Source organism: Oreochromis niloticus, linkage group LG15, assembly GCF_001858045.2.
Source record: "Oreochromis niloticus isolate F11D_XX linkage group LG15, O_niloticus_UMD_NMBU, whole genome shotgun sequence".
NCBI lineage: Eukaryota > Metazoa > Chordata > Actinopteri > Cichliformes > Cichlidae > Oreochromis > Oreochromis niloticus.
Genome location: NC_031980.2, coordinates 15,683,529 through 15,704,572, shown reverse-complemented (window position 1 = coordinate 15,704,572; position 21,044 = coordinate 15,683,529). Strand labels below are relative to the sequence as shown.

Genomic DNA, 21,044 nt, shown 5'->3' with positions numbered 1-21,044 from the left:
GTGTGCATCTCCTGACCTAAAGGCGGTGTTGCGGGCCTTCAGGAGGAGACGAACATCCCGGTTCATCCAAGGCTTCTGGTTGGGGTACATGGTGATCCGTTTCTGGGTGGTGACACTGTCTGTGGTTTCGGAGATGTAATCCAGTACAGATGAGGCGTACTGGTCCAGGTCTGTGTGGGTGAACATATTCCAGTCTGTGTTTTTAAATCTGTCCTGGAGCACTGCGTCTGTCCCCTGTTGTAACAAGTGGTTATTTTAGCCACTCTTGCCCTCCTTTCAGCTCAAAGAAGTCTGGCCATTCTCCTCTGACATCTGGCAACAAAAAGGCATTTACAACCAGAGAACTGCTGCTCACTGGATATTTTCTCTTTTTTAGACCATCCTCTGTAAACCCTCAAGATATATGTGTAGGAAAATCCCAGCAGTTTCTGAAATACTCAACACATGCCACTTAAATCATCTTCGCCATTCTAATGTTCAGTTTGAACTTCAGCAAGTCATCTTGAGCTTGTTAGCAAAACTAAAGCATACTATGTTTTCATTTAGGGCTGGTGCGAAATCTCTATGATTTGATGGGCCTCAATCTGAGCTATTGATTGCAATTTGTGTTACTTATAATTCATTCTTATTTTGGGTTTTTTGTACACACACACACACACACACACACACACTTCATACTTCACACATACTGCACAGTGATAGCCCTTGATAATGTCTTATGTGGCCTGAACAAGAGAATAAACCACTATGCATTTCACTCAGTAGATAAAACCTTCATAACACTGACAAATACAGCTGGTGTCAAATCGTAACCTAACTGTAAACTCTTCGTATCATATGCTTTCATTTTCTGGTTACGCAGACTGTTTAATATTGTTGTTGTTTAACTGTTTTCATTTAGGGCTGCATTCCTGGCTGCACACATTTTCCCTGTGCAGCCAGGAATTATATCCTGGATTTCACATTTGCCAATATTGGTCATCATAACTTTGAAAACCGCTGTCTTAACAAAACTAGAGTGCTGAAGGGCATCTAATCTATTAATATCTATTAATATAACTACTTCCACTTTTCATAATGATAAAATTTTTAAAGCTCTTTGCCTGAATGCAGCCAGGAATTATATCCTGGGTTTCACAGTTGCCAGTATTGGTCATCATAACTTTGAAAACCGCTGCCTTGACAAAACTAGAGTGCTGAAGGGCATTTAATCTATTCATACTACCAATTGATTATGGGGCTATTTTATTTTGTTTTCAACTAGTTTTACTTTTCATAATGATACAATTTTTGAAGCTCTTTGTCTCACTCACATTTGATATTTTAGTGTCTGCTGGCAAGCGGAGCAGTTTTTCACAAATAAACTAACAAACATTTATATTTATTATTATCTATGAATTTAGTCCAGGTCTTCAGGGGCTAAAATTATACCAGCTAGATCATCCAAGTTAACAGAGTTGGCTTATGTAACATTAACAGGCTTTTGGGGAATCTGGACCCTCTGTAAAAGTTAATAAGACATGGTATTACTTTTAAAAATAATTATACCTAAAAATGCACTTTTAAATTCCTTACAAAGTAATATAAGTCTAGCTTGAATTGTAAAATTATTCATTAGCTGGATGTTACTGTTCCAGTGTATTCCAATGTATAATGTATTCACATTGTAATATAGCACTAGAAGACTGTGAGACTGTATATTACACTCCAAAAGTAACAGTGGGGGATTCATATTGTTTTACTGTACATTCATAATCTCATAAAAACATTTCATCAAGTGTTATCACCCCGTTGCTAAAAATATAATTCTTGAGAGGAAGTCAGACAGCCCTCTATTCTTAGTGGACTTATGGTAGAGCCTTGGGTATTATTCATAGGGACACAAAGGGAAAAAAAGAGCACCGTTCTACCATCAACTATATCCTTACAAAAACTGAAAGAATACAGTTCACAGTGACACAATAAAAACCTCTGGAATGCCCCCCCAGCAGTCAAATCTTAAAATTAAGACTGATTGTGATCTTCTCTACAGGAAAATCATGTGATATCTGCAGCAGTGCAGAGATCTCTGAGCGGTAGCAGTGGGATGCAGGAAACTGCAGGGGAGGCAAGGTGCTCTACTAAAAGAAAAACTGGTCTCAGAAGGAACTGTTACCTTGGATGACACTTATACTTACACCTACACATATCCAAGCGCACACTAAAGCATGACTTCACACACTACTGTTATCTCCAAACCTAGAGTGCCTGGAGTATAGGTATAGATACAATATAGTTACTATACTTACAGTATATGGAAGTGTTAAAGCAACTTTGTAATGTAGTTCTAGTGAAACGATGGCTTGGCTTTGTACCTAAGCACAGGCTCACTGCAGGTTGACCAGAGTCTTGTAGTTATATTTTAGGTGGTGGTGCCGATATTGCCTCTTCTTTTTACCCCAAGACAGTGACTGGCTATTTTGGCACCATGGCGAGTGCTTTGATTGCCTTCCTAGAGCTCTCTCTCAAGCCTTACAGCTAAACTGACTACAAATCCCTTACACCCCATTTCCACTGGATATACTTTTTAGTTTCCAACTGTGCACTTGTTCTTCAGCTGAAACGCAAGTAGCTTTCTCCATTTGTATGGCTGATTGTCAGGAGACCTTCAGCTTAATGACTAAGTCACTTTACAGGTTTCACTTGCCAAAGATCCAGGTCTGATTGCAAGTTGTTTATTTAAGGATAAACTGTCCTAGTAGTTAGCTTCTTGCCAAGAACCACAGCACTTGATGTGCCACCTAGTTGTTTTAAGCTCAAAACAAGAGGTTGTGATGTTTCTGACTAAAATAAGACTGAACACTAAACCTTTTTTGGACTAAACTGGAATTAAAACTCCAGTCAGTATCAGTCTAGACCAGACAAACAGCTGTAAATAGCAAACTTAATATCTGCCTATTTCAGAATGGGGGGAAAAAAAAGATGTGTAATTTGTTGAAATATTTGCAGTGTTAGAGGTAATATATCCCATTAGCATGACTGCATTTTGGAGAGAGAATTCTGAAATATGCTGTAGCGTTTTAGTTTCCTATAGAGATTTGTGTCTTTGCCCAGTAGCATTAATGCAGAAGGTAAGACGTTTAATTACCACCTGTGTGAGCCGATGTATCCGATGTATGTAGGATACGTAATTATATCTTGATTGGTTTGTGCTGTTTCCAAGGTAATCTTTCTTCACCAGATCTCTCTGTACTATTTTTACACAATTTCAGTTTTATTTGTTTCTGTCACATGTCGCATTATTACCAGTTCTCGCTATATTTTGTAATTACTTTGAATTGCTGTTAGGAACATAACATGTGTCAACCACCCATAACGGCGCACTACAAGGGATGAATTATAAAATGAGCTGCTTTTCATAATATTTCTTTATAGTGAGATATTAAATGTTGAGTTTGTGGATAAACTATCTAATATACAGCAGACTATGACTTTTACATAATGAATTACTTCACGCATTTTGTGTCAAATTGGGGACAAATCTCTGACATAAACATGCTATATGAAGTATGACATTAAGCCAAAAAGCAGATTAAGTTACTATGAATATCATAAAAAACAGACATTGAAGAAAAAAATGAGCTTGCAGGGCTGCTGGTGACAGTCTTGAACACATGTAAATTGAGCCTTTTTTGTAGCATTGCCAACATGATTCTTGAGTCCATTGCACTGTGTTGAATATTTTAAGCTCATAGTCTATTATGCTGCATTTTTTTTGACAAATTTTATCTGCTCGCACGGCTCTCGGTAAGCGCTTTCACAGAATCTCTAATCCCTTTTTTCCTGTGCTTGGCTCTTGACTTTCTTTCCGAGTTTCTTGTCAGTATGCAAGTGCCACTCAAAGCACAGAGGAATGTGTTGCAATCAGTTGATTGTGAAGGGTCTTAGGAAGGTAATATGCAATCTACTGAAGTAGATCCGGAAGGAGCCAAATCAGCCAATGGTCTCCTGTTCATACTATGTTTGCCTCCCCGAAAATTCAAATTAATAAATTCATGGCATGCAATCCTCCCAAGGTACATTTAGGTTTGATTGGTGTTATTACATGAGTTACAAAAGTAATTCTGAGCCCTAGAATGGATGAAAATAGTCTTGCAGTACTAAAGGAACTGTAAATAATCTGTCTGGAAAGATCAAGATGAGTGAGACCATTAAATGATCAAAACTGTGGTCAAATAATAAGCGAGGATATTCAACTCAAGGTTGTTGACTTGAAGTCGTCTATCTGCTTGTTGTCCAGCTGGCCTTCAGCCAGGCTGTTATCAATCTAGCAGCATGTTAACTTTCACCGTGGGGATGGCTTGGGAACTGCATGGTTCAGAGGAGGTAATTTTCTTTCTTTTCTCTCAAAATGTGTTGCCCAGGTATCACTGCACAAAAATTCCCACTCCTCAAGGCTGTGGCTGACATTTTCTCTCTCAGCAGGATGTAATCCCTGCTCCATTATAACCATAGTAATGGCCTTGTCAGTCTTCTCTCCCACGTAATTCGCTTTTTGCTATGAAAGGCTAATTGCAGCTGTTTCAGGGACAGGAATTCAAAAGGGGGCTATTTTACAATAAAATGTACTTTGTGTTAGCCTCCTCTGCATGTGTTTAGGTGTGCATGCCAGGTTGTTGAGCTTGAATTATTGTGCCCTCGTCCTGACTCATGCTTCAGCCCATTTCCATTTGGGGAAAAAAAAAAAAGAAACTCTTGTGTAAATAATTTTACCATCATTAGTCACAGTGCTGGATGTTAAATAAATGTTCTCAAATGATAACTGGTGTTATGATGCAACAACCAATGAAATACTCTGTATGGTTGTATCATTGAGGGAGAAATTCTAGGTGTGCATTAACTTTGTTTTACCTTGTGTGCATCTCGCTGGATGGCTAGGTAGCATGTCTGTTATGCAACTAATGCTTCACAATACCTTCTGAAATAAGTTAATTTGAAAAAAAAAAAAGTTTGTACTTTTATACATATATTATGTTTATGTTTATTTTTGCCTCTCTCCAACTGGTACTTTTCCATCTAGCATAACAGTCAAGTAAGTACAATACGCAATCAGACAATTAATGGCTTAGTGAGGGACCATGACGACGGCATTTCTGGTAAGTACGAATGGATAGCCATTCTTTTTTCTTTTTTTTTGCCCAAAGAGATCATTAAACCACAGTCAGCAGCACAGCCCTTTTCTCCCTGTAACCAACCTGTCTGCCAAGATGCCTGCCAGCCCGCTAGCTGGTCCATGCTAAGTGTGTGGTGATAACACTGTAATCAGGCGTGTTAAATAGACCGGCTTGCAATAAGTCTGATGAAATCTGTTCCCGCTGGGCTGCACAACAAGCCAAGACACAAACATGCAGGCGCATTCATACAGCACACAACCCCAAAACTCTATACACATGCACATATGTTTGTATGGACTTGTGAGGATCTACACTGACATAATACATACAGTAATTATAACTACCAATCTAATCAACTACTAATCTAAACAGAACAGTCATCTTAAACTAATCTCAGTCTTAAAATGTGTTTTTATGTTAAGGCAGCAGGATTGTGCTTAAAAAGGCAGAACTTCAGTTATGGGGGTAAAAGATAATGATGGTATTGCATCAGGGTTCCAATACAGGGTTTGCGAGAAAAAAAACAACACATTAAACCTGGCTTAATGCTCCAGGAGTAATATGTCATATTGCAAAGTGCTATTACTAACGTGTGGACATCTCTCTGAATGTGGCAAGTTTCTTCTTAAGTAATAAGCATAATATTTTTAGCTAAAAGACAGCTGAAAACAAATGATTTACAGGCACAGAAACTGAGAATTAAAGTAATTGTTTGCTTGTGTGATGAGGTGCTGAAGTCTTATTGATCTAAGGATCGTATTTGAATCTGTATCAAATCTCCAGTTTTTTAATCTGTGGAGTGGACCAAGAGCAGATTGGGGTAAATTTTGATGACCAGTTATTCAAGTGCGTTTTTGATTAGCAGCATCTGGCTGCTTCCAAAACTGTAAAAACTTTCTTTTCCACAGTTGTACTTAAATTCCTCCATTTTGGGCAGCAACTTTTCCTCAGCCATTTCCATTTTCCAGCTCAGAGTCATGGCCTCAGATTTGGGGGAGCTAATTCTCAACCCCTGTACTTCACACTCAGCTTCACACACACTAATGGAGTCTAACTCCATAACCAAAAACTGCAAACCAAACGCTACCGGCAGTAAGTCAGACCACATACAGCAAATCGGAATTAATAATTATGATCGGCAACTTATGTAATGCAACAGCGACTCAACTTGGTCACGTGTAACGATAAATATCAGAAAATACACAGAAAATTGTTTTTTTAATGTTCCTCCTTTTTGTTTCAAAAATACCATTTTCGTGTTTCATCACAAAGTAGTGTTGGGCTATTTTAGATTCAGTGGGTGACAGCTGTTGTAGCATGAAGTAAACGTGTTGTGAATGCCTATTTTCATTAATGGAGCAGGAGTAGATTGTTCATGATAGTGGGAGCCATTAAAGTCATTTGAGCAGCTACCTCCACACTATCAACATCTTATTACAATCATATTAGTTATATTGATTTTGAAGTGTAGCCCGGAGCTGTCTATGTCTTTGCTTTTGGCAGACAGCCAGGATCTATAGAGAGGAACAGGGTGACAGCAGTCTGATGGCCAGAAGCTTGTCAGTTTGAATTTCCAGACTGGTTGGAAGCATCTGTGCTGGAAAGTGAGCAAGATGTGTTTCAGCCATTTCTTTTTTTTTTTGAATGTTTGCAGGCCCTTTGACGACACAAATACTGCGTTTTCACGCCACCTGTCTACTTGCAACAGGACAGGAGGTTTATGATAGTAGGTAGTGGTAAATTTGCCTAATTTCTTTCAGGCGTAAGCAGCTTAAATGCCTTTGATATAAGATTTAGAGACACGACACAGTTTACTAATAGCATAAACTATAGCTTCTGTTTAGTCCTCAGTCACCAATTTTCTATCTGCCTGTGTTTATCCAGTTAATAGGTGGTGGAAGAGTACAGCATTTTATTTGTTTAGCAATCACATTGGGGTATTGTCAATAAAAACAAACCAAAACCAGCTGTGATATTTTTAAAAACTGCTGGTAGTCATGCAGTGGAAAATTGTGTGGCGAAAACAGCACTTTTACCCAGCTGAGTTATTCAAAGACACACAGAGCAAAGCCAATATGTTGCTTTTGCTCCTTTTGTTCTTATGAAAGGGATGAATTTCTCTTCTCTTGCAGATTTAAAGCCAGCTTTAACCTCTCTCACCCTGCGTTTGTATGCTTGCTTGTTTTTAGCCAAATTTTAATGCTTCTAAAGATGGGAGCCATTGAAGAGGTGATTTTATGCATCCACGGGATTCTGCTATTCATACAAGTCAAAAAGCACACCAGCAAAGCAATGTTGTTAAATTATTTTGGATATTGTGCAATGTTTTAAAAAAGAACTATTGAAAAATTGTGTGGATGAATAGTATTTTCAGTCTTAAACACATTGAGTCTGCATGAGTCTGTTGTGGAAGTCATCAGCTTTAACCCAGCGTGGGTGGCTCCTAGAACTATACTCCACTGACAGCTGCACATTATAAATATACTCATAAGGGTCGCAAAACTGCACAAACTGAGGACATATTTGCAGTAAAATAAACTATGGGTACTACAGGTAGGAAGTAGAATGTGTTTTTTTCAAAACTGGTGAAATGCACTTCTTTTCTGTGATCACTTTAATTGTTTAGATGTAAAAAGCATATGTGGTTATCTCTGCCTCTCTGCCGTTGCTCTGGGTTCCATTCAGGGTTTATATATAGCTGCCGAGTTGTGCGTTAGTGTGCGATAGCTGTCTCCAAAGCGACCAGCTTCTCACTTCCCACTCCCTGACGCAAACAAAAAAAGCATCTGTGAAGAGAGAGGGGGTGTCAACCTTGCAATCAAAACCAGATAATCAAATACTAATCTGATTACTTAAGTGCAAAGTGGGTGACGTGTTTCGTTTAACATCTGTGCAATTGTAATTAAGGGCCACAGATATGTGCTGTCCTGCTGAACCTCAGCTCCTGCTTAGATTAGACTCAGTTATCATGTGACTCAGTCTTGTGGTTAAAACAACATTACAGGGCGAGGTGAAGTGTATGGTTAAACCTATAAAAAGTGAAAAAGGAGAAGATAGGAAGAGCTTTTGTTTTTCATGAACTACCTGTGTTTTTTCACTGGTATCAATTTCCATTTATAAACAGTTGAATTTTAAAGTCAATGTAATTAACTGGTTTGTTAGACCATACAATGAATTATATCATTTTTCTTTCTTGAAAGCCATATTTTATTCTAAAGTAGAAACTGTAGCAGCATCTTTGCAGCAAATGATAGTCTTGTCTTCTTAAATTGAAGAGAAGTGAGCTGATCCTGCATTTTCTTTGTGATGGCATAAATGTGAATCATAGCGCTTGCCATTGTCTTGGTTTGAAGTAATGCAGCACTTCAACTTAAAGATTCACTGTTTAAATAAGTAAAAATCTAAATAAAGTACATTTAACTAATAGTTGTCTCACATGGATAAAAGTTTCCGTTTGTTCAAACTTTTAAACGCTGTCTTCTGCCTTATTCTACAGATCGAAGAGATTATCACTCGCATCCAGGACGAGACGGACGGTGTACCCATCAGAACTGTCAAAAGTTTCATGACGAAAATCCCCAGTGTCGTTACGGGTAAGAAATCAAAAGAGACAGATGTCAAGCAAACAGTGACCTAACCTGCACTGTACAAACATTAACTATAGAAGTGCATCACTGATGGACAGTAAGTGCCCCGAGAACAAAATGAGACGATGGAAAATGCTGATTACTGTTGGGCCACTTGTTTTAGTGAAGCTGAAAAATGACAGTTCAATCAGCTATTCCAGGATAATTTAATCAAAATACTTTGATATTTTGAGATATATACTTATTCAGCTTCTTTTTAAGGTTGTATGTGAAGAATTATTCCTGAAAAAAGGTGAGGAAATATGGAAATATTAAGGATCTGGGTAGACTTTATAAAAAGGTGAACTGTCTGTTAATTGCAGACTTATGATACACTATATGGATAGGTATGAGCAGGATATAAATTTCCTACCAGTCATCAAGAAAGAGCATTAGTTTATTTCACAACACAAGGGTAGGCATCCCAAAAAATCCATCTTGCAAGGTATTTTTCGAGACACTATACAGTGCATCCTAGCTCTCCAGCTTGGTCACACATTTGTATTCAAATCATCATATGCTTGGTGGCTGCATTTCACTCTGTTGAGGCACAGAAAAGCTGAATAGCTGGAGGTAAAAGTGGGAAGACGACATATGATTAAACGTTTGAAAAAGTGTGTAAGTGCAGAAACAGAATGACTAATGCTGTCCTACTATCAAGGTGCCCTTAAGTGAAGCAGTCAACCCCTGACTTCTCCTGTAGAGCTGCGACTGTGGGGATCTGTGTGTCAAGCTGTCAAACTTCAGAATAAACTTTGAATTTAAATGAAGTAAAAACAACAAAAGAAAACATTATTTGTTAGTTGAACCTGACGGGTAGGGATGAATGTTAGCCCCCTTGCCAGCTGGCTGTAATCGCTTTCACTGACAGCATAAATCATTGCAACAGGCTGGCGCTGCAGTGGGAGGCTTTCGCAGCAAACGAATGAAACAAATGATGAAAACAAAAACATAGACTATTAACATCCCCTACCACCACCACTATCCCAGTCTTTGCATTAATGGAAGATACATACCCAATATGCAATAAGCAGAGCGTATCAATAAACACAATTACCCCAGCGGCTGATGGATATGCAGAACAGTATCTCTCAAATGTTTGCAGCTGAGTGCTGAAGGCTAAGAAACTAATAACTGATGAAGAAATTAAACACCACCTCACTAAGGAAAGTAGAAGATATTCTAATTCCATTCTAATGGAGTTTTATTCTCTCTAAATACTTTTGAGGTATGGAATCGCATTTAAAATCTTTTATATTTATATTCAAACGAATACCACTGCTTTGGCTGAAATAGTTGAAACATTTGAGATTTCATTTTCTGTTAGAGGGGAAAATACTGGTTTTAGCATGCAGAAAGCCTTCGATTATGCATTATGTCTTATGCATTTTATTATCATAATACCATTACCTTTAGGTTTTGTTTTGGAAGTGTAAATTGGGGCACTTTTGTATATTTACACTCATTGGCCACTTTGTTAGTTACACCTGTTCAGTGCATTTAGGCATGTAGGTTGGAGGTTCAAACCAAGCATCTGAATAGGGAAGAAAGATTATTTAAGTAGCTTTGAACATGGTGGTTGTTGTCAGATGGGCAGATGAGTATTTTGGAAACCACTTTTTCCGTAACCAGCGTATGAAGAACAGCTGAGCCTATGTTTAACCCTGAAGCAGATGAGCTACAGCAGCAGAAGACCATACTGGATGGCACTACTTCCAGCTAAAAACAGGAAATTGAGGCTACAAGAAATGTTCTGATATTTTCTTGGCTCACTTTGGTCCATTACTACCAAGCGAGCATTGTGTTGTTGCTGTCAATATCCATCCCTGTATTTCCACACAGTACCCATGTTCTTTCAGTAGGATAATATACCATAGTACAAAGCTCCAATCTCTCAAACTGGTTTCTTGATCATGGTTAACATTACATTTTACTTAAATGCCCTACAGTTACCAGGTCTCTATCTAAAAGACCTGGATGTGCAGCTGACAAATCTGCAGCAATTGCACAATGTTATCTTGTCTTTATTAGACCAAAATCTCTGAGGAATGTTTCCCACACCTTGTTGCATCTATGGCACTAAAAATCAAGGCAATTCTGAAGGTGAAAGCTACTCCAACCAGTTACTAGTAAGGTGTAACTACTAAAATGACTGGTGAGTGTATATTTTGCCCCAAAAATGGAAGCCCCCTTGTTTTGTTTTTTGTGCCCCCCCCCCCCCCCCTCCCCCTCCTGTACTGCTGTATTTTTAATCCCAAATCTATATCTTTCAGTATATTATTGTAAACACACCCTGTATTGCAGCCATTTATCTATCCTCATCTGATCCGATACAGGTGCAGATATTGTACAGTGGCTGATGAAGAATCTGTCCATTGAGGATCCAGGTACGTTTTTAAAATGGGAAAGCAGAGTGTACTCTGCTGAATCAATTTTAAATGCCACAACCTCCCATGACAGCAGAACAGCAGTTCCCCAGAACTGCAGGATTTATTTATAAAAAGCATGCACACTGTATAATATGAAATACAGGGGTGCGTCTATCTTTATGACACGTTTTTGAATAATTGTCTGCAATAAATGCTTACAATGAAGAGAAGTGTATGGTGAGCAGGTGCATTGTGGTTCAGAAGACCTAACTACAAAAACTTGACAATTATCTGTATAAATCATTTACAAGTTAATACTATAGAGAAAACATACCAGGAAAAGAGGCAACTAGGTTGTTTTTTAACAAACAGAATTTCTATTATATTTGTTGTTTCGTTGGCCTGACCTGAAGCCTGGTGGTGGGAGAGCAGTGTTTATTGTTGGTACAATAGCCCACAGCCTGGACAGTGAATCAGTCACTGAGTCATCCATGTACATCCCAACCACCTCTGATTCCTATAGTCCTAGCAGAAAGCCACTTTACACAAACAAACAAAAAAACAAAGAAGGTTCAACAAGCTGTGTTGATATATTTGCATTTCTTAAAATGCTCCACTTCAAAAAATATTCCAGGGATGGTATATTTGGCAGGTGATTCATACTGTATTAACGTAATGTTCCAAAATATCAGTTCCATGAGTGTCATATTTGATCTCATTGTCTAGATGTTGTTTCAACCAACTTAATTCTATCCATACAGCAATGTAAATACTGTCTGCAATGCTGAGGAATCTACTGTAATCTGTTTATCTCTTTATTCTGCTCCTTTTACAGCTGAGGCGATGCACATTGGGAGTTTAATTGCAGCTCAGGGGTACTTTTTCCCAATCTCAGACCATGTCCTTACCCTGAAAGACGATGGCACTTTCTACCGCTTTCAGGTGAGCGGACACACCAAGTGTTTAAAAACACGGAGAAGGCTATAGGAGATATGGCCACATTTAATTATTAGCAAACTCAAGATTCATACCTGATGTGAAGCTTAATGAGAACCGTAACAATCAGCATTTAGATACTTCATGGTTAATTCTAGGTTAGTGTCTTGATTTGATAAATATCGTAAAATTATTTTCTGTATAGACGGGTGAAAAATTCAATTGAGTAATGCGAGTACAAGAAAACAATTATTAGAATACAATGTGTTAAATTTGCTTAGATGAGAGGGTCCAGCAGTAGATGAGAGGAATAGGGAAGGATTGGTCTGTGTTTCAGTTTGGCTTAGCTGTAGGCTTGAGTGTGTGTGTGTGTTACCTTTAGCTTCCTTACCTTAATGCATCTCAAACTTCCGTGTTGCTATATATCTATGGCGCAGCTAGCGTATGCCCCTAACTTTCAGAACTATTGCAATGCTCCATGATCCACCATTGGTGTTAAAAAAACAGAACAAAAAGAAAAAATCAGGGCTAGCTAGCATTAACTGACATGCTAACTACTCTTGCTAGCTACCTTGACCAAATATTAGCTGTTGTGGTTACACTGAAATAAGTAGGACTGTTACTTTTGATAGTCTTGGTGGCCGGGGATCGGTCCCCCAGGACCTCCGCTCCTGGCTGCCACCTGGCTCACATTGCACTCGACCCCTACGGTGCCTCCTGCGGGTGGTGGGCCTACAGGAAGATGGGCCCATGTCCCTTTTTTGGGCTGTGCCCGGCCAGGCCCCATGGACTAAGGCCCGGGCACCAGACGCTCGACCTCGGGCACCCTCCCCAGGCCTGGCTCCAGGGCGGGGCCCCGGTAACCCTATCCCAGGCAGGGTGAACTGTTCCCTTGATGGTCTTTTCATAGGGGTCTTCTGAATTGCTCTTTGTCTGGTCCCTCAACCAGGACCAAGTTGCCATGGGAGACCTTACCAGGGGGCAAAAAACCCCCAGACAACATAGCCCCTGGGATCCCTGGGACCCGCAAACCCCTCCACCACGATAAGGTAGCGACTCGCGGAGGAGGCCCCAGGGCAGACCCAGGACACGTTGGAGAGATTATATCTCTTGGCTGGCCTGGGGACGCCTTGGTGTTCCCCCGGACAAGCTGGAGGAGGTGGCTGGGGAGAGGGAGGTCTGAGCTTCTCTGCTTGGGCTGCTGGCCCCACGACCCAGCCCCGGATAAGCGGAAATTACTTTCAATAGCTATACTTAACATAGTGGAAAAATTGTGGTTGACTCAGCATATTCAGATAGCTTTTGAAATGTAGATATAGTGAGTCTCGAGGACTGGCTCTTTATTGTCAATAGATGAAAATAGTTTTTCTTTTATGTTCCCTTTTATGTTCCCTTTTGTGCCAGACATGACTCTCACACTAATGCCTTCTTCATTCTGTGTAATTGTAAGAGATAATAAAAAACCTCCAGCAAGTTTAATCTAGCTGTGGGGTCGCCTACAATACCCCAATCAGCCGCTGAAGATTACTTGCTTCTTTATAGAAGCACTGAGGCCCTGTCCACTACAGTTTCTTCAGTACTATGTTGGGATCCTGTGACCCTATTAAAAATGGATGGTGAGCTTTTAAAATATTCATCAAGAGCTCAGAGGAAGCAGGTCTGGGTCCGGGCCAAATAGGCAGCTACCAGAATCTTTACAGGGCCATGTAGTGTAGCAGCCCACACTACAATTAGAGACTCATATCAAAGAACAAAAAAAATAAAGTAAGGCTGACATTTTGTGCCTCCTTCACTGTTCACAGATAAGGCAGTTGCATTAAGCTTGCATATTAATTATGCCAGACTGAAGTCTCTAATTAAAGAAAGGAAACCATGTTTTCAAATTCCTCATTTGCGTATGCAAAAGCAGCATGTGGCGAGATTAGAATGATTTCTATGTAGCATCTTCTTCCTATACATACTGCAGTTACAGGATTGAATCTCCAGTGAAGCCAGAAGAGCGGTTTAATTAAACCAACAGTGCACATTAGGTTATTTGACCTTGGTTCTCCTCCTTCAAAGTGAAGTGGAATAAAAGAGGGGAGGAGGTCTATTTGCTGTAGCCGAAAGAGCTTCATAAAGATAATCACCACTCATTAGCATTTCATTTTGGAGGCAAATCAAGTGCAAGATAAAGAGAGAAACAGGGCAGAAAAATCACAATTATGTAATATCTCTTCTCAATGAAAATACTACAGATGGTTTGGACTCGTTTAACATTTTTACGTAGTTTTTTGTCAAATACAGAACCTGTCCTGTCTGTTCTTTGCCTGGCGGTTTATAGTTCTGCTTTCTGATTGTTTACTTCCCAGCTGTCATTCTTTTATTGTTTTTCTGCTATACTTTTCCATGAGTAATAGCCCCCTGGGGTGTTGCAGAGGTGTGAAAAGTTTTAGAAGTCGGCTGTTCTGAATCTCTCCTGCCCTGATAATAAAAAATATTTTGATTGGTGAAGCAAGACAATCATGTGCTCCACTGTGTCTCAGAGGCAAACAGCTATCTTGTAAAGGTCATCATCATCACTCCAGTTTTGTCAAATAGTTTTGACTCATAAATCGTGACCTGGGAGGTTCAGGGAACAATCAGCAGCAATTCAGCATCGCTTTTGATTTTCACATTTCTACTTTGTTTCGCCCTCAGGCGCCATATTTCTGGCCGTCCAACTGCTGGGAGCCCGAGAACACAGACTATGGTGAGAAACGTCAAGGAATATCTTGACATTTTGTTGTTTTTGATTGTCCTTTAAGTTTTAAAGAGCAATGCTTCAGTCATAAGATTAATCAAATGGATTTGAAATAGTATACGTGGGCTGGAAACAGTAATATAGCATCACTGCATGGAACGAAACCTGCTATAGTGTTATACTGAATTTAAGATGGAACCAATGCTTTCTGTGGCCCCAGTCTCTAATCTAATTTACAACAGCTGGTTCTGAGGTGCAAACTACACCTCCAACATCAGCCGGGTATGAATAATCATCAATAATAGCTGAGGGATAAGATATGGATCTTATCAATCTACATCTGATCTTGTGGCAAAACCTTTGGAAAAACATGTTTTCTGACTGCCTTTTTATTAGCAGCAGAAAGATCATAACTGGATAATAAAGCAATGGCCATGTTGGGTGAATTTATCTAACTTTTTAATTCTTGGCTGTCAGCTCAACTCTGAACAAGCTTTATGCAGCAAAAGCTAGACTGTGTAGCTTAAAAAGTGATTATGACAAGTGGACACAAATTAAATATTCCACTGTAGGGAAGTATTAATAAGTAACTAATTGGGGACGCCTGCAGTCAGCTGAGCCTGACCAAGTCACATGGATGAGTGACAAATTGTTTCTTCCACAGAAAATGCTGCATCCAGATAAAGAGAATCAACTTTATGCATTAACTTCATCATGTCACAATATTCTTATTAATTGATGAAAACTACATATTTTCATGTCATAATGTCTCACCAAGACAGTGTTTTAACCTTTATTTTTTATTGAGGTGATATAACCATGCTATTCTTTTCAATACAATGTTTCATTTCAAGTCTTGACTATGTAGATGTTTTTCTGATTTTTCTGATCTGAAGAAAGATGAAGCAACCCTAAACAGATGAGAAGACATAAGCCTGCAATTTATAACTAAAGCTCAACAAACTCCCACTGAGCAAAGCACTGAAGCCCAGTAAGCACTGTACTTTTAGGTGAGGAGGGGAACAGCTGACAGGATTAGTCAATCATTGTTCCACTTCCTGCCCTTCATCCTTTCAGACACAGCCACGACTGGAGTTTTTGGTTTGGGACTTCAGTGACTCTTAAAAATGCCTCATAATCCCAATGGTGGGCAGGCAGCTTGATAGTGATTGTAGTCCATGTAAAATGGGTGGTGAAGAGAGGTGAGGTGGGTACACAGAGAGGGAGAGATGAGCACAGATGAGTAAAAAGGAGGAACAGGGATGTGCCTGTGATAAATTATTTCTCTCTCTTTCTCCTTCAGCTATTTACCTGTGCAAGCGGACCATGCAGAACAAGACGAGGCTGGAGCTGGCAGATTATGAGGCTGTGAGTGTTGAACTATTGCTCTAAGCTATTAGTCCAAGTATTGATCTGTGCGTCAAGCTCTGGGACCAAAAAAATACAGCCTCTTAAAGGTCAGACAGGCGTGTGTCTGTGATGGCATGGAATCTAAATTACTTCTTGGAGCAGACTCAAACTTTAAAACTGTCAAATGTATTTAACAGTATTTTTTTTTCCAACTATTGTTTTTCCTTGTTGACTTTTGATAATGTTTCTATCTCATTTCTAACAGGAGAACCTGGCCAGGCTGCAGAGAGCTTTTGCCAGGAAGTGGGAGTTTATCTACATGCAGGCTGAGGCCCAGGTCAAGTAAGTGTGATCTGTTACCAAGGCAACACATGAAACTACAGTGCATGCACTGATGTCATTCACACTCAAGGTAAAAGACAAGCAATCATGAGAAGTGAGCATTTGTACATGTGATTTTGTGTAAGATTACCAGTGTGAGATTAGGATTGACGTGTCTACAGCTGTGTTTCACATCAAATGCTCTTTAAACCAACAAACATAGGCAATAATTACTTGGAACACATGGAAATTCGAAAATGGAAGAAGAGTGGAGACTGTACACACTGCTCTGTTTTCCACCCTTCTTTTGATTATGAATCCACAGTTACATCAGTCTGAGGGATGTTAAAGGGAAAGCTGTAATTTCCAAAATGTTCCCAAGATCTTTGTGAAAGAAAGAGAACTGCAATTATTACATTTGCTTCCATATATTTACATTTGATATTTTGGTTCCAGGTATATATGACCAGCATTTCCAATCTGATCACGATTCACGAAAATAGTATTAAAATGTTTTATTCTTCTTCTTCTTCTAAATAAGTAACAATGTGGAAGTCTAGGACATAAACAAACATAATGCACTTTGCCGGTGGTCAAAGGCTTTAGATACTAGTATGCAAATGAGCAATTCCTTAAAATTATCGAGTTACAAGTTAAAATCCTAACTTATTAAAACATTATAAAGATCATAAAACTGGAAGTACTCAAGTACCTGGAAAAACACACAGTTACACAGTATGTGGATGCAGACAGCGTGCATTAAGATACAGAGTACACTGTAGACTTTTCTGAGCCTCATTATTGTTAAAAAAAATATCGAAGACTGCTCTATTCTGCAGGATTGACAGGAAAAAGGATAAAATTGAAAGGAAGATCCTGGACAGCCAAGAGAGAGCTTTCTGGGATGTCCACAGACCTGTGGTAAGTCTCACATACACACTTCCTGTCTAGGTGAGATTATAGCCACCCACCTAATCCGCATTCTCAAATAGTGCTGATGCAATGACATTGTTTTCCTTGGGGGGGGGGTTCTGCAGCCTGGATGTGTTAACACCACAGAGATGGACATCCGGAAATGTAGACGCATGAAGAATCCTCATAGAGTTAAGAAGGTATAGCTATGGACTTTGTGACAGAAATCTTTTTAAAGTGATTTTTTAAAATATACCCTATGCAACAAGTGTATTCCTTTTTAAAAAAAATTTTGTAAGTTTTGTTAAAATTCATGTCCCTTGCATTTTTTAAACAACATAACATATATAATTTCCCACACTGCAAGAAAATAAGTGTACCTTCTAATACTTACCCACTTCTCCTCTCTCATCATGGTTGAATGGCCCAGTCGGTGTATGGTGTGATAGAGGAGGGAACACAGTCTCAGAGTCCCATACACACTCCTTCACACCACTGCAGGAAAGGCACCAAGGAGGATGTAGAAAAGGAGGTAAAAATCAGTTCAAATGTTGACAAAATTATAAGCCATCATTAGAGAAGATGTCAGTGTTTTGTGCTCTTTCTGCTTTTAACGCCACAAGCGCTGGATTTCACAGCCGCAGCCCAATTACAGAGAAGATTGGCAGACATTGTAACGCATTTTGTACGGTGCCCACCTTGTCAAATTTTTTGAAATCTGCTGGATTGTTTTCTTGCACAAACAGTAATTATGAGAAATGGTAGCACTAACAGTATTGCCGATTGACATAGACACTGCCAACTGACTCAAACAAGCTCCTTTTCATTTATTTCTGTTACAGGTATTTGCTAGCTCTAGTTGAGATCATGCAATCAGATTCAAAAACCTTTATATAAAAAAATTTAAGGTATAGTTTATTGCTCATTGTCTTTTTCAGATCGTATTCCTGAATACCCAGCTAGATCGTCACTGCATGAAGATGTCCAAAGTTGCTGAAAGGTACAGGAAACTTGCATCACATACACATTTAAAATGGAGCACAGCATCATGTCCAATCTCTATCTTGTCAATCTTGTGAGGCGCTCTTTGTCGCTAAGGTGCTCCGTTCCCATCTCCTGTACTCTCTGACCATACATAATCAGACAAAGCTCTGTGCTACCGGCCTACCTTTTACTGTAACTCTGCTAGAGGAGTGGCACACAGGGGATAATAGGTTTCTTGACACCTTATTTGAACCTGTGGAGGTTTCAGTTTGACATTCAGAAGTGGAGCCTACCAGTAAGTGTGACAAAGCTTTGAGTCCAGAGTGCTGCTTTTGCTGTTTGGGTATGAAGTGGTTGAGTAAAGCTATATTTTGCTCCTGGATTTTCATGCTTAGTGTGACTATTTGATATACAGGTCTAAAGGCAATGTGATGTTTGAGCTCAACATGCATGTTCATTACTTTCATTCTCTTGAATTTATCAATATGACGTCATGTTTTAAAAATTTGAATAAGTATTGACCTAATAATACACAATAGGGTCAAGAGTTCAAGAGAAGATGTTTGGGATGTGATGTGGAACTGCACAATTTTCATTTTAAGTAATTTTTGTACAATATTCCAGCCCCATAAAGATTATACTTTTTTCCTTTAACACATTAAGAACAAAAACATTGTGTTTTTGTAGTCTTTTAAAAAACTGCTCACTGTACAGTTTCAACCATCTTTCCCTGTTTAATGATTTGAACTTCAACGGAGAACAAGTCTTTAACTACACTATGTGGACATAAGTACTGGGCCACACACAGCATTGTTTTCAGTCCCATTGCCACAAGCTTATAATATCCTTACAAACATTTGCAAAGGAACGGGTCGCTCTCACAGTCTCACTCAATGAATTTTAGTCAGGTATTATAATAAGGATGCAAGTGTTGCATCAAGTCAGTTCAAGAAATTCCTTCCACAATCAACTTTATGTAGTACTATTGCAAGAGGGAAGAGTTTAATTACAGATTAGGGTCGCCAAGTGCTGAGGTATTTGGTGTGTAAAAGTCACCAGTGCTCTGCTTCTAAACTTCCCCTGGCATTAACAACAGCACTAAACTGTGCAGGGGAAATGTGATTTTCATGGCTGGGCAGCTCTTGTAGGTGGCATCCTCAGGTGAACATCAAGTTTCTGCTACATTGTTGCTCATTTCAGAGAACTCTGCACAGGAACATCCAAACAAACTCTGGGCCGATGCTGTCTCTGTCCGTGGTCCTGATACCCTGCTTATCTTGCTCATTGCTGTTACAGAATGTACTGTATATTGTATTGAGCTTCTATAACTTCTGTTGGCCTGGTGTCTATGTTTTTTATGGATCCTGGTATCCTGGTATCTGGAATTGCATTTATTTGTTAGTAAATTTAAAACTTTCTGGAATCAGCATCAAAAATAAAAGGTCTGGAAACACATAAGTAAATGGAGTTTCTGCAGTTTTTTTGTAATTTTTTTATATTTTTGTTTTTCTTTTTATGTATATAGCTCATATTTTCATGTGTTGTAATATGTAAATCGAAAAGTCATAGCTAGATATGACGTTTTTGTACCGCAGGGTTAGAAGGATATTACTACTGTAAAGAGAAGTTATGTGTTTTTCCTCACCTTCGTACAGCTTGAGGTCATGCGTTGGCAGTGCAGCGAAGTTGTAGTACATATAATTTGTATGTTATTGGGGATTCTTGCATTATTGTTTAATCTGTGAGAAGGAAAACATTTTCTGCACAGTGTTGCTGTTGTTGTGAACTGCATTCTGCTTCACTCTGTCTCTCACTTACTGTTTGTCTCAGACTACTCAAGACAAGTAGGCGGTCTGCACCTGAAATTAAATGTTTTTTGTCAAAGCTGATTTTCCTTTTTAAATATTTATCTTTTTATACATCAGTTTCTTAATTTTACTGCAGAAAAACATGTAGTTCACCATTAAAATTTACCTCAAATCATCAGCACGTCACTGCTGTCTCTAAACATATGACAAGCTAATGCCTCGCTCGCTCCTTTCCTTTGTCATGTGTGTCCATGTGTGTTGTTGCTGTTGTGTTTCAGTCTGATAGCCTACACTGAGCAGTACTTGGAGTATGACCCATTTGTGACATCACCTGAACCATCCAACCCCTGGACCAGCGATGACCCCACTTTCTGGGATTTGGAGGCTAGGTACGATCACTGTCAGTGGATATTTCAAGATATGTCTCTGCGTGCTGTTTTTGTTGTTTTTGTTGTTTTCATAATCATGGTATTTTTAGAGGAAAGTGTTTGCATTGATTATTTTAAAATAATTTCCAAACAACTTTTTCTGTTGTCGGGCTCTGTAACCTATAACCTTCCTTTTTGCCTTTTGGTGTGTAAATCTCAAAACCAATTTCACATAGAGCCCATAGGGGAAGGGAGTTCTTTTCAACGACACCTATTCGACCCTTTCTTCTTTTTTTTTTATTTCTGATTAGTTGCTCAAACATTTAAACAATCTCAGGTGTGTGTGGTGTGAAAGCTCACACCGCACCCCCCTTTGCAGGTAAATATTAACCAGACCGAAACCAATTTCACAAAAGGCAAATTCAAGTGTGAACGCACTCCATGTGCTGCCCTTGATCATATAGTTGCTGACAGCAGGCAAGTCCTGACAAAGTC

At 39.1% G+C, this 21,044-nt stretch overlaps 1 protein-coding gene across 2 annotated transcripts in view; it reads left to right on the top strand.

Moving 5' to 3' along the window:
* The window catches only part of rgs6 (regulator of G protein signaling 6), a 101,112-nt gene that overhangs the window by 70,496 nt on the left and 9,572 nt on the right, over window positions 1-21,044 (top strand). For both annotated transcript variants that reach the window (XM_005475034.3, XM_005475033.4), the window contains exons 3-13: window positions 8,650-8,746; window positions 11,116-11,166; window positions 11,984-12,090; window positions 14,764-14,815; window positions 16,110-16,174; window positions 16,422-16,498; window positions 17,317-17,398; window positions 17,515-17,589; window positions 17,820-17,921; window positions 18,328-18,389; window positions 20,460-20,570. In XM_005475034.3, the coding sequence (XP_005475091.1) occupies window positions 8,650-8,746; window positions 11,116-11,166; window positions 11,984-12,090; window positions 14,764-14,815; window positions 16,110-16,174; window positions 16,422-16,498; window positions 17,317-17,398; window positions 17,515-17,589; window positions 17,820-17,921; window positions 18,328-18,389; window positions 20,460-20,570 (881 nt within the window). The remainder of the gene's footprint in view (window positions 1-8,649; window positions 8,747-11,115; window positions 11,167-11,983; window positions 12,091-14,763; window positions 14,816-16,109; window positions 16,175-16,421; window positions 16,499-17,316; window positions 17,399-17,514; window positions 17,590-17,819; window positions 17,922-18,327; window positions 18,390-20,459; window positions 20,571-21,044) is intronic.